This window comes from Balaenoptera acutorostrata, chromosome 16, assembly GCF_949987535.1.
Source record: "Balaenoptera acutorostrata chromosome 16, mBalAcu1.1, whole genome shotgun sequence".
Lineage (NCBI taxonomy): Eukaryota > Metazoa > Chordata > Mammalia > Artiodactyla > Balaenopteridae > Balaenoptera > Balaenoptera acutorostrata.
The window spans coordinates 76,255,304-76,268,806 of NC_080079.1; the positions used below are offsets into that span (position 1 = coordinate 76,255,304).

The window sequence follows — 13,503 nt, forward strand, 5'->3', positions numbered from 1 at the left end:
GTCAACCGGTACAACGAGAAATGCTCAACAGACACCGCTAAGTACCAAGGATCTTTATTCTCAGGTCTGATACTGAATCTGTGGCTGCAGATAATGTCACTATTTTGAGAATAAAAGGTCCCATTATCTTCATTCTTTGCAAGTCTTCAGCCACAAAGTTATACCTTATTCCCATAGCAAGATAAGTGAATCAGGCTGGAAGGGGATTCAGGAGGTACACTGACAATAAAAGCAAAGGGGAACACACACTTTTACAAGCATATTGTCCCAGTTACCTTGAAGGTTAAATTTCAGATTAATTTACAAAAGTAGTGACAGAACCATGATTTCAGTGAAAATCAACACAAGTTATACCTTAAAAAAAAAAAATCAATTCAGAAATACTAAGTCAGGCAAGCATGCAAAATTCAGAATATTAAAAAAATGCAAGGGCTAGTTGCCCAAACAGATATATCCCTCAGAAAAAGGGATTTGAAAATGCTAAACAGAACCAAAGGAATTAGAAGCTGAATCAGCAGACCAATTCCCTCATTTTATAAATGCGGGCAGACATTAACTGGCGAAGCTTACTCAGCTAGATTAAGGGTGTACACAGATCTAATTCCTGGTGCTATTTGCAACTACACATATCTAAAATACAAGGAGATAAATATCCAGAACACATTAGGCCCACTGATTTAATCAACAGTGGGAGTGAAGTTATTATAGCACAGCAGCACATTAGACATATTAAGAGATTAAATGGAAAGAATCTCTTAAAGATTTTAATGCTCAGTTTTAATACACAATCAAGTTTCCATCCAATCATCTGATGTACAGCGAACTGCACTAGCTTAAAAGAAAAAAGTGCATTCTTCAGTTTTCTTCTATACTTTTTTTTGGCCTATCTTTCAAAACTGAGCATTGGGTATTTTTAATGTAAGTAATGTGATATTATATATGTACATTCTAATTGCACATTTTAGGAATAAACAAAATCCATATTTCGGTAACTGAGTGTATTTATAAAATGAAAACCTATCAAAATACACTTTTCACTGAGAAAAATAAATAAAACAGACAAATGGATCTACACAAAGTAAAAATTAACTTTGGTAGATTTCAGTGTAGGACAGTCCATAACAAGCTTATTTGCCCTTACGCCCCCAGAGCTGATCATCTTCCAAGTTAAGATTTTAAAAATATTTTTTAATTGAGATTATTATGTTGACATTTATTTCTCATTCCACATCATCTTCAGCCAAGCTCTGAGCACTTACAATTCTCTGAAAGAGAAAAGAATTTTTAATTTTTAGAAGTATGATAAGCATTTAATCAGGATTCTAAGTTCAACATAAAATGCTCTTTGTATTAAATCTCTGAATCAAATCTTGCTGAGGTTTACCCATACTGAGATATCAACATTTAACACTTCATATGTTGTTTTTATCTGAGAAAATAATGATCATTGTCAGTCCCATCTCAAAATTCAAGTCAACAAAGGAACCATAACATTATATCGTGTTACATGTTAGTCAATTTTGTAACTAAAACCAAAAAGGATTTAAGATTTCTTTTCACTCCCACAGGAACAAATACCAATTAGTGCTGTAGTGGTCATTCTATCCTCCAAACATTTCCCTTTTCTGCCTGTAAATGGTCACAGTCATCATACAAAGACATCACACTCAGGTCAATTTTCCAAAAGCACTATGCTATGCTGTCTTTCAAAAGACAGATAATCTTAGACAGAGGATTCTGACAATTGACTGGGAACCACATTAGTCTAAAATAAAAAAGATTAAAACTCCTTGGTTTTCCAACTCTTTCCCTTAAATCCTTTTTTTTTTTTAAACATCTTCAATGGAGTATAACTGCTTTACAATGTTTTGTTAGTTTCTGCTGTATAACAAAGTGAATCAGCCATACGTATACATGTATCACATATATCCCCATATCTCCTCCCTCTTGAGCCTCCCTCCCACCCTCTAGGTCATCACAAAGCAATGAGCTGATCTCCCTGTGCTATGCAGCTACTTCCCACTAGCTATCTATTTTACATTTGGTAGTGTATATATGTCAATGTTACTCTCTCACTTCGTCCCAGCTTACCCTTCCCCCTCCCGTGTCCTCAAGTCCATTCTCTACATCTGTGTCTTTATTCCTGTTCTGCCCCTAGGTTCTTCAGAACCATTTTTTTTCTTAAGATTCCATATATATGTGTTAGTATACGGTATTTGGTTTTCTCGTTCCTACTTACTACACTCTGTATGACAGACTCTAGGTCCATTCCCTTAAATCTTTAGGACCTCCTTCTTTTCAGTCCCTTTCCAATCTAGATGAGTTAAGGTGAGTTTAAAGAATTGTAAAGATGAGTTTAAAGAATTAACCAGTCATTTTACTAATTTTTAATTATATCAACGATGAAAATTCATTTAATAGACATGATATTCCAAAAAGTAGATTCATTCAGGCTCCTTGAGAAGGATTTAAAGTGAATGGAATGCATTTTAATAAACTCTTAAGTTATGCTTAATCTCTTATTTAAATGGGATGTAATTGAATAGCTCCAAACTTGAAGCCCACCTCAGTAGAAGCAGAGACACTGGGGCCTTCAGACAAGTGAGATCAGAGGGAACCCATAGCCCTTTTTGATCTGATTTCCAAGCTATGCCATCTTGGCTCCTCTGCCCTCTGCCAGGCCCCTTAACTGAATGCGTGGTTTCACACAAGAGGCAGAAAGCTAGGTTCAGAAAGTAGCTGGGAGTGGCCTGAATTTGATGATTTGAATACTAAGGTCTGAGATTTAACACTAAGAGACATATTTCCTAATCGACCTCTTGGGCACATTCACTAGATTTTATGCCCCCTCATTTGGATGCTTTTCTCTTAGGGAAGAAAATGTCAAGCACTGACATCTCCTGTACTATTTTCATTACATGGAGCAGAGTTTCATGTTGTCATCATGTTCGCTAGGCTCCTTTGTAAAATGCCAATGTCCCTAAACATTTAATGCTCAGATTCTACTCACTTATTTCATAACATTTCAAATCTTTACCTGACTAATTGTTGGGAGCTTAGTCAGAAGCATCTGGAACACCGGTGGCGGAAGAGTCTGCTGCAACACTTGTAGTAGCTGCTGTGGCTGTCCACACACAGCAATTGCGTTTGTCAGATGGTCCACACCCTTCTCATATTCACCTGGAAGATTTACGTAAACATAACATGAGACTGGAAAAGCCTTTGCCTCTGTCCCAAAACTCAACCCTAAAGTCTTCACTGTATCTCCAAGTGATAATGACCAAAAACATTGTGCAAGTAAAACCTAGAAAATATAGTACACTCGTATAACTGATTAAGAAGCCATTACCAAGAATGAGTCAGATTATATGTACTGATATTGAAGGGACTCCAACACACATACAAAGGGGGGAAAATAAGGTACAGAAATGTCCAAGTTAAAAAAAAAAAAAAAGAAATGTCCAAGTTTATTACTATTTATATACTAAGAATACATAAGAAATTGCTAACAATGAAACAATATTTTCTATGAGAAAAGAGAACTGGAAGATTGGGGGACTGAGGCAGACAGGCCCAATTTCACTTTAAACGAATCCCTTATCCTAGATGAATATCACATATAAGCAGACACCCTAAAGGCCTTTAATCTCTTCTGAACCTAGTCATCACTGGCAGTCATCCTCTCTGCGGATCCAACAGCAAACAATGCCAAACAAGCCTGGTTACATTTATACGTTTATAGGACCTCAATCGCAGTCAACTTGCCATCTTGAGCTTCCTTCACAGGTGATGCTGCTACAACTTTTGCTGACCTGACAGCCAGATATCAAGTGGTATGTTTTATAATACCAACAGCACTGAAAGCATCATATAACCCCTTTATGACACAGCAGAGGAAGAACAAGCCAAGTGTTACAAGATGGAAGTCGCCATTTGGCATGAAACACCGCTGTGTCGAGCAGAATGCTCTCCCCTCCCCAGTGCCTAGGCCCCCTCTCAGGGAGTTCAAGCTGCAGCCTGAAGGAGACGTGAAAACGTTTCCCTGATTGGTAGCTAACTCATTTTCTGTTGTAGACTTTTTCATTGGTTCTCCTACTCACTCATTTTTAATCTTAGTTTGTTAGCAATTTAATGTAGGGACTGTGCCATTTGTAACTCTTTCTGTGAAACTGAACAAATTCTGATTATGTCAAGAAATTATTTCCTGAGTTTCTGGGTTGGTGAATACATCAAAGTACTAGGAGGGGGCTTCCCTGGTGGCGCAGTGGTTGAGAATCTGCCTGCCAATGCAGGGGACGCGGGTTCGAGCCCTGGTCTGGGAAGATCCCACATGCCGCGGAGCAGCTGGGCCCGTGAGCCACAACTACTGAGCCTGCGCGTCTGGAGCCTGTGCTCGGCAACGAGAGGCCGCGATAGTGAGAGGCCCGCGCACCGCAATGAAGAGTGGCCCCCGCACCGCGATGAAGAGTGGTCCCCGCTTGCCACAACTAGAGAAAGCCCTCGCACAGAAACGAAGACCCAACAAAGCCATACATACATACATACATAAATAAAAAGAATGTAAGCAGAGAAGAATAGCATTAAAATAAATAAATAAATAAATAAATAAAATTAAAGTACTAGGAGGGTGGCACCTCCAGAGAAGGCATGAAAGTTCCCCACCCCTTAACCCTATGCATCTCTTCCATCTGGCTGCTGCTGAGTAGTATCATTTATAATAAACCAAAAAAATAAAAATTAAATTAAACTTAAAAAAAAAAAACAAATATAATAAACCAGTAAACGAAGTTTTCCAACCCGAGTAAGAATGTGACCAAATAAGGGACTAAAGACTGGTAAATGAGAAAGAACTGCCTGCTACCTAGCATTTTCACTTGAAGTATTCAAACTGAAGAAAGCATTAACTCTACAAAGAAGCATTAAAAATGGAAAATATAAGACTTAGGTCTTCCACATAGGACGGGACTTCCATCGGGAACACAATGGCTCCACTGAATCCTCATGCCACTGAACTTACAGGCAATAGATGGGATCACACTGTTGTCTGAGGATATGAATTCTGATTATTAAACGGAAATAGAGTGGCTATACCAGAGTGGCATGTGTAGAACACAGGGGATCCTCTGAGACACCTCCTAAAACTTCTAAACACACTGGAAACCACTCATGAACCACAGCAATTCAGCACAAGAGAAACAAACCGTTTCTTCTCTGCCCTTGCAGCTTCGATCCCACTGACATATCCTGAGATGAGATCTTGCTCAGCTAATCGACTATGCTTACTGAAGAGCCCTGGACGAAGGAGGCCTTGCCAAGCAATGAAGCTCACTGCCTAAGCTGCTATGCTTTCTCATGGCTTACTTTTCCCAAATTCTAACCACCCGAGTCTTCTACCTCGGACTGGGTTGGTAGATTCCACCAGAAGAAAAGGCAGCTTGGCAGCTGAGTGAAGTACCCCTCTGGGTGTGCTGGGCTGAAACGGGAACAACACAAGCTTGGGAAAAAGAACAACTCTTCCCTATCCTTCCTTGACACCCCCCATCCCCCCACCACCATGAGTTAACGTTTCTTTTCCATCTGGATCTAAAGGCTCAAAACAAATAAGCAGATGCCCACAGTACATGGATCTCCAATATAACCCAAAGATACGCTCTATCCTTAGACACATATCATTATACATGCTTATTTTTCTTTTCAGATATTAAAGTAATATAATCATAGCCTCTCAAATGATCCTTATGAGGATTTAAGTGCTTTACCTTGCCCTATGATTAAACTTCATATTTTTCTTATATTGTGAAAAAAGTCAATTATTTCTTAACAAGACATTTCCATTTTAATTTATAAATATTAGCAGCTTACTATACCATTCAAATAAAAAACAATTACTGCCTCCCTTACCTCCCTCAAGAATTATTTCTTATGAAACAGGAGACATGATAAAAAGTAATGATATCACCATCGTAAACCTTTAATCTCTCCCCATAAAAAAAAAGAAAAAAAAAACCCCCACAAATGACCTGCATCATGTAGTTCAATACTATCTAAATCTATTAGAACAGTGAGAATAAGAAAAACAAGTTGACACTTGATACTATTTTTATTAATGACAGCAACTACTTGAAAGCTACTTTGAGATAAAAGTTAACTTGACAGTAGAAATATTTATAAATACTTCTGATCAGGTAAATTAACCTTCTCTGGGACTTATTATATTAGCCATTCCTTCCTATAAGTACTAGAAAAGACCTGAAGATTAGATGGAGTTGAGGGAATTATACTCCCAGATATTCTTTCAGTTACTATTTATATATTACACTATGACTGTATTCTCTAAAGTACTTAAAAGCAACCTCATCTGTAAAGATTACTTATTGTCCTCATATTATTAAATCAAATGTCTCATATTATTAAATGCCTAAAAACTTGTCTTGAAATATTTACAGTATTGTCTAAAAAAATAGTCACACTACATTAAAAAAGCCCCTCATCACCATAAGTTTATATTAGTGTGAAGAATTTTATCTTGTTTCCTAGTCTTTTAATGAATATTAATTACCTTGAGCTAGTAACTCTTCACCAAGCTGTATTTCTTCGAGGAAGAATTTCTGAACGGCTTCAGCATCTTTAAGGTCAGGTAACTGTTTAGAAATAGAATATCTATTAACTGATACCAAAATTACTCCAGGGATATAAACAATACAAAAAATCATGCCACTAAAAAAAAAAAGAATAGCTCATTATGAAAACTGACAAAAAGAAATTCACTCTTCAACAACACTCGCAAGGATTAGAGGTTAGTATCTACATTCAAATAAATGCAAGAAAAAATACTTTTTCATCAAACTGGTATTTGTTCTTAGAAAACTGTGAATCAAACCCAAAGTAAAAAGTAGAGAGTACACTTATCTTTACCATAAAATATGCACTTTACAATTTACACTATTTTTTGATGGTCATTATTATAGATTTTTATATAACTATAATCAATTTTTCTCTTCATCCAGCACTGTCTTGTACAGATTTTACACGCATCTATAAGATTAGCTATTGTTAAATAGTAATAGAACATACCATTGAGGAATATATGACTGCATAATAATTATCTATATATTGGGCATGTGAGCTGCTGCTGATTTTTTTGCTATTACAAACAAACAGCCTTATTTAAATAATTTTGCATTTCTGCATTTTTGTTTTATAGTTTGTTACATATTAGCAGATTGAATGATCATGGTAATGATTATGGTATGGTGATTATAGCCACCAGCTATATGCATTATCTTTTTTAAAAATGTAAAACAAGTATTTAAAAAGTCCCTTTTGATTTAAAAACCTAGACTTCGATTAATGGAAGTTTTTAGTTCTTGATTATTATTATATATGCTCTTATTACCAACATAGGTGAAAAAATTTAAATTTCTAAAAGTGGAGGCATCTTTCATTGACCACCCCAGCACATGGCAAGAATATGATTATACCTGAATCTAAACACACACACTGATGCACATGGCTATACAGGCATATCTCATTTTATTGTGCTTCACTTCATTACACTTCTCATATACTGTGCTGTTCCCTGTGTCAAGCGAGTCTATCATTGCCATTTTTCCAACAGCATTATTTTTTAATTAAGGTATGTACAGTTATTTTAGACATGATGCTATGCACACTTAATACAGTATAATGTAAACACAACTTTTATATGCACCGGGAAACCAAAAAAAAAAAAAAAATTCATGTGACTCGCTTTACTGACGTCCCTTTACTGCAGTGGTCTGGAACCAAACCTGCAGTATCTCTGAGGTATGCCTGCAATATATCCATTTTCCTATATCCTTAGAAAGAAAAGGCTACTGAAAACATAATGAAGATATTACGTATTTCAGAAAGGTAGTCTGGAGATAATGGGAAAACAAAGTGGTCACCTCCAAGTTTCGCCTCACTATTATCACATCCAGTCAGCTAGCTGTGTTAAATTACTCAAATGTAACATTTATTGATTTAATTTTTTCATTGCTTCAACTTGCTTTAAAAAGAACCACTACTGATCCAGTAGGTCCAAGTGCTGGGCATGCAGACAATGGAACTAATTTCAATGAAAAAGAAAAGCTGTATGCACAATGATTAATATTTACTTTCTTAATTTACTTACACATGTCACACATTTTTTTATAAAGCAGATAAACCTATGTAGTCATTAAAAATAATCATGAACACAAGATCTATGAAAAGAAAAAATGAATAAGAAGATTTATGTCTACATTTACGTATTACAAAGTAAAAATTTGACAGGTGGTGGGATTCTGGATCAGTGGGTGTGAATAATCTTATGTAATTTTCAAAATGAATAACGTGGCTCTTTTAAAGAAAGTTTGTAGGAAGGAAAATTAAATTAATAATAAATGTTTTATTTTATTATTTTGGAGCAGCTAAGTGAGAAAGTTTGAACTTTTTAGTATAAATATCTTCTGGGGCCTATCATCTTACCACCCCTTAAATATTGCTCGCAAAGTAAGTTATGAGCTATGATGGCCGACAAAGGGAAAATAAGGAAGGACTGGAAAATCTGCAGTTGAACAGAGTTAATAAGTACTCTTAAAAACAACAAATTATATTTTAAAACAGAAAATCAATGTCTGATACCAATTAGCATTCTCAAAATACACATTTGAAGTAGACTATAAAATAATTGTTTCTCTAAAAGAGATTATTACCTTGGAAAGTCCAGCTCTCTCCTTGGCAAGCTTCTGTTTCTTTCTTCCTGCAAGAAAGGTAATATTTTCATTTCATCATTATTAAAATGGGAATCAAAGGAAGTCTAAATGCTGTGGCAGTCATTCATTCTATTTGCAAAACATGCCTGACTCAAGCTCTCTTCTTGTGATTGGTCAGGGTCATAAAAATAGTTCTGGTCAATGAGCTATGGACAATAGGACATTTCTGGGCAGGAGCGCTTTCCTTCCCTCTCGGGCACCAGGATCAGTCAGCAGCTTACAAGATGGAGACAGTTCCAGCAGCTGGGTCTCTTGAGTAATTATCATAAGCAAAGCAAGCCTCTCCTCCCACCTTCAACCTACACAGGGCATGAAACATGAACAAGACTCAAGCCACTGTTGTTTCGGAGCTTTATTGCTGAAATATAACAGATTCTGTCTTTACTGACTTTTGAAAACTACCTGGCATTCTTAAATAGGGAAAAAACCAAAACAACAACAAAAACAAAAAACAAAACCAACAAAACCCCCAGCATTTGACAGTTTTCTTTAAAAAAAAAAAAAAAAAAGCATAGCTTTTATGCATTTGGCAAAAATAAGATGGAAGAAGGGTAGCACTCAGAAATGATTCTTAATTCAACTACTACCATCTAGTTAAGAAAAAAAAACCCTCTGCCTAAAGTCTGTAAGTTGTTTTGGTTTGTTTGTTTTTTGATATGAAATAGCAATACTACACATCTTAGGAGTAAGTGATGTTGTTTAAATCTGTTAGTCAACCCTTAAGACCGAATCAATAATAGGACACTAAAAGTATTTTAAGTTGTTGTTTAATTGTACACCGTGTGAAAGAGTGTTGGCACAAGGAAGCTCGGGCTTCCTTTATATCCCAGATCTTCCACTGACTAGCAGTGTGACCTTGGGCAAGTTACAGTTAACCGGTGTCTCTCCTCTGTATGTAACAACTGGTTTATGAACAATACCTGCTTCAGAGTTGATATGAGGATTAAATGAGTTAATGTATTTTTAAACAGTGCCTGGTTGGTATCCTGAGATATAAGCATTCAGTGTATTGAGACAGTGTAAATGTCCTCTTAAAACTTTAAAGCATTCTATAAATCCAAATTTCAATACATGACTAAAAAGACAGTGACCTGTTTGCCTAAGTGCAGACAGATGGTTAATTTACTTCGGTCAGGGAACCTTTTCTTATCTACACTTACTAGGTTTAACCACACCAGTGTCTCTGGCCAACTCTAGCCTCCAGATTACATAAAGTGCTACAACTCTAAGGCTTAAAAACTGTCTTAGCACTTTCAACAAAAAAATATAGGTTAAAGCTATCTTACATATTAATTTGAAGACTGCCTATTTTCCCCACCAGCTACCTTTGCTAGGTGTTCATCACTGGGCAACTGTGGGGAAACAGAATGCATAACATATTCTACCCCTAATTTGCTTAACTAAGGGTTTCGTTCAGCCCTCTTTAGGCAGAAAATAATGACTGATAACTAGACTATAGTAACTAATGACTAAGTATCACGGTACAGCCCAGTGCTGAGAGGGCACTACAACTAGAAAAGAAAGACTTCACAGAGGAACTGGACCTGGAACACTTGGATGTTAAGGGTAAGCACTTGTTTTAGATGCTACATGCCAGACACTATTCTAAATGTTATTAATTAATTTTATCCTCATAGTAACCCTATTATCATCACCATGTTACAGCACCTCAGAAGTAAACCTGGAAAGTTTGTGGAATAAACAGAGAAAAATACAATATGCTAAGTCAGAATTATGGAAAATGACAAAAATGATAATGAAACAGTAGAAGGAAACTTAGTTTCCAATCTTATAAGTTTTTTTAAAAAAATGGAGTGGAGAAGAACGCATGATTGTTGTTGAATGTTTGATAATTACCAAATTTTAAGATCGCTTAGTTGCTTTAAATTTACAGCTGTTGAGATTAAAATTGTGGCTTTAATTTATAAGACAATTAACTTGTATAAATTTCCAGCTATAAGATTAAAATTCTGGCTTTACTTTTATAAGACAATTAACTTGTTACATTAACTTATTTTCAGGGACAGTACCAAATAGGATCTGTGTGACAAGAGGACACAGAACACACTGAAAAACCAAGGAGTCACACATTCAATCAGCAAATCGACTCAATATTTGCTAGAAATCCGTCCAAAGTGCTACTGTGTAAACCTAACAAGTTAAAACAGACTAAAAAAAAACACAAGATATGAACTTACAAAAAGCCCCAAATCTAAATAATTCTTAAAGCATTCATTTAAATGAGAAGATTACTCAATATATCTTAAAATGATGAATCATTTTACACTGTGCTGTATAATGAAAAACATCTGTAGCTGGCACTATAATTGGTAGATTAATTTTCATTTATTAGTGATTATTTAGATATAAATTATGCTGTAGGAGTTCTGGTCATCTGCTGCTCTTACTAATGGAAGGTTTAAAAAAAACTGAATAAATTAGAATCCCAGATCTAACCTCAAACCTATTTTAAACATTTTAAGTCTCTTTTCCTTAAAAAAAAAAAAAAAAAAAACACAAAACAAAACCCCAGAAACACTGATTTGAAAAACGCTGCCCTTTTATTACAGATGTAAATATTCTATTAGGAATTAGGCTAGAAAAACACAAAATTAAACTAAACTGAAATCAATTTCGCTCCACAAATACAAAACCCCCTCAAGTTCTTAAAATCGGTCAACCATACAGACTTTAAACAGACTGCAAAATTACTCTGAATAAAGTTTACTTGGTAAAGAAAATATCAAATAATTATATTCATACACAATCTTTAGTGTTCATCCATTACCATGTGCCAGGGGTACTGTACTAAACTCTACATTATACTATTTTACAACAGAGGAAAACTAAAGGTTGAAATCCGTTGCCCAAGGGTTATTCAGCTACTAATTCAAGCCTGACCACTTAAGTCACCAGGATACTGCTGAAACTAGAAAAAAAATTTATGAATTGAGAATGATGGAAAAGAAATTCTGAAAATAACAGATTTCTCAATTTGTTCAAAACGATAGTTTCATGATTTCTTCAACCAAAAATTCATTTTCTCAAGGTTTAACAATAGGACTGTAGTGTTTCCAGAGGGAAAAAAGGTTAATCCATTCTTTACAGAGCTCTGCATCCACGCCATCACCCTCCAGCTATTTTTGAAACTACAGGAAAATTATCTAAATTCCAACAGTTACACTTACAGCCAGCATTTACAGGGCCTTCTCCATGTCAGGAATGGTGGTAGGCACCTCAAACATTTTAATCTTCACAAAACCAACTAGAGGCATTACCTGATTCTGCAAGCTAAGAAAATTAAGACTCAGCCCAAGATTATGCTGCTAATCTGTGACTAACCTTGGCCAGGAAAACTCAGTGTCTGAATCCAAAACAGCACTATTTCCATTACTCCACCTAACCATAAATAAAATAAATTATCTCCATATCCCTTTCTTCCTGAGACATGAGAGCTAAAATCAGATATCATATTGTAGATGATATAAGAGCACTTTTTCCAGTAAGGTAGTCGCTATCCACGTGTGACTACAGAACACGTGAAATGCCTTATTTTAGCTTAATTAAGCGATAAATCATTAAATAGGATAATCACTTCTTCGTACTTCCTGGGCTTTAATAACTTACATATAAATTCTAATTTTAGGAACTGTTTTGACTGAGCGATCTAGGTAAGTTACAAAAGTTATTTTTTAATGCAACAAATTTGCCCTTCTATTGCTGCAAACGAGCATACCTCCGAAATTCAAAGATCACAAAGGTTTTGGTGACACGATTCCCCTCTTGTACATCTCTCTTAAAAGATGTCGCAGGTATGAAATAAGACTGAGCCACAGAAGAAGCAAAGCCCTTTGGACTCCCCTGCAATCTCTATAGCATTCACTCATATCTTGGAAGCCTTTAGAACGAAGCTAACCAAGAGGGTTTAAGAATGCAACCTTATCGTTTGAGAACGATACCGAGCTAGATTTGCAGATTCGGTCTCAAGCGCAAATTCGTAAAATACAAAAAAACCCCGCGACTTTCGAGCTAGAAATAGAGGTTTAGAAAGATCAACAGCAAAAAGGACCACAACCCCTCGCCCTAAATCATAATACAAACGAATATGCATCTACACCGCGAAAGTGTTTGGGGAAAACAAAATGGGAAAGCTCGCTCCTCCAAAATGGAGGGACTTGTGCGGGGCACAAGGGCCGGGAGCAGCCCTGGGAGCGCGCGGCCAGCGCCATCACCTTTCTCTGGCTTGTTCGCTCGCCGCCCCAGACCCGGCAGCACCACGCGGTCGCCCAGCACGCGGCGGCCCGGTGAGGAGCAGGAGGGGATGGGGACGCCGGGGTGGGGTGGGGAGGCATCAGGCCCAGGGGACCCACTCACGTTCCCGCAGCCTGTTCTTGAAGTTGGGGTCACTCCGTCTCTTGCGGTCAAAGTAAATGCAGTACCCGATGAAAAGGGCCCCGCACACGCCGGCGGCGATGGCGCTGTTCCGGCCCACCATCTTCTCTCCAACGAGGAGTGGGGTCGGCGGCGGCGGGGCCCGCAAAGCAGCCGTTGCCTCAAAACCCTCGGAGCGGACTGCGCCGCTCAGTCCCGAAGCCCGCCGCGAGGGACGCGGAAAGGCGGGGCATGCGTCACTTCCGGCCCCTGTGGCCGAGGCCCTCGGGGATGTCCGCGGCAGTGCCTGAGAGGAGGCTCCCGCGCTGCTTCTGCGCCTGCGCAGGGGCTTGGG

At 37.3% G+C, this 13,503-nt stretch overlaps 1 protein-coding gene and 1 non-coding gene across 6 annotated transcripts; both read right to left on the reverse strand.

Annotated features, from left to right (window-relative positions):
* Positions 1-21: 21 nt before the first annotated feature.
* Positions 22-13,501, reverse strand: TOMM20 (translocase of outer mitochondrial membrane 20). 5 transcript variants are annotated; one of them, XM_057530427.1, is made up of 6 exons: positions 13,152-13,501; positions 12,120-12,176; positions 8,718-8,764; positions 6,560-6,641; positions 3,038-3,180; positions 22-1,265 (listed from the first exon to the last, which is right to left on the reverse strand). In XM_057530427.1, exons 1-6 carry the CDS (start codon positions 13,270-13,272, stop codon positions 1,221-1,223), a joined length of 495 nt encoding a protein of 164 aa, XP_057386410.1. In that variant the 5' UTR covers positions 13,273-13,501; the 3' UTR covers positions 22-1,220. The 5 variants fall into 5 exon arrangements, 3 of the variants coding, with proteins under 3 accessions (XP_057386410.1, XP_007170816.1, XP_057386411.1); XM_057530428.1 differs by lacking the exon at positions 22-1,265 and adding an exon at positions 5,395-5,473 and having other exon boundaries at positions 3,048-3,180; XM_007170754.3 differs by lacking the exon at positions 12,120-12,176.
* Positions 12,579-12,714, reverse strand: LOC114236367 (small nucleolar RNA SNORA14). Its single transcript, XR_003622347.1, has one exon. It is a non-coding gene; the product is annotated as a small nucleolar RNA SNORA14 (small nucleolar RNA).
* Positions 13,502-13,503: the final 2 nt, after the last annotated feature.

Bases quoted from the DNA above. Each gene is read 5' to 3' on its own strand.
- TOMM20 (XM_057530427.1), bottom strand. From the start codon at position 13,272: ATGGTGGGCCGGAACAGCGCCATCGCCGCCGGCGTGTGCGGGGCCCTT. The intron at 12,177-13,151 runs GTGAGTGGGTCC...ATTTATGGTTAG, and splicing joins CAAGAACAGGCTGCGGGAAC to GTGGAGTAATGGAAATAGTG. The intron at 8,765-12,119 runs GTTAGTCACAGA...CCTTTCTTGCAG, and splicing joins ACTGAGTTTTCCTGGCCAAG to GAAGAAAGAAACAGAAGCTT.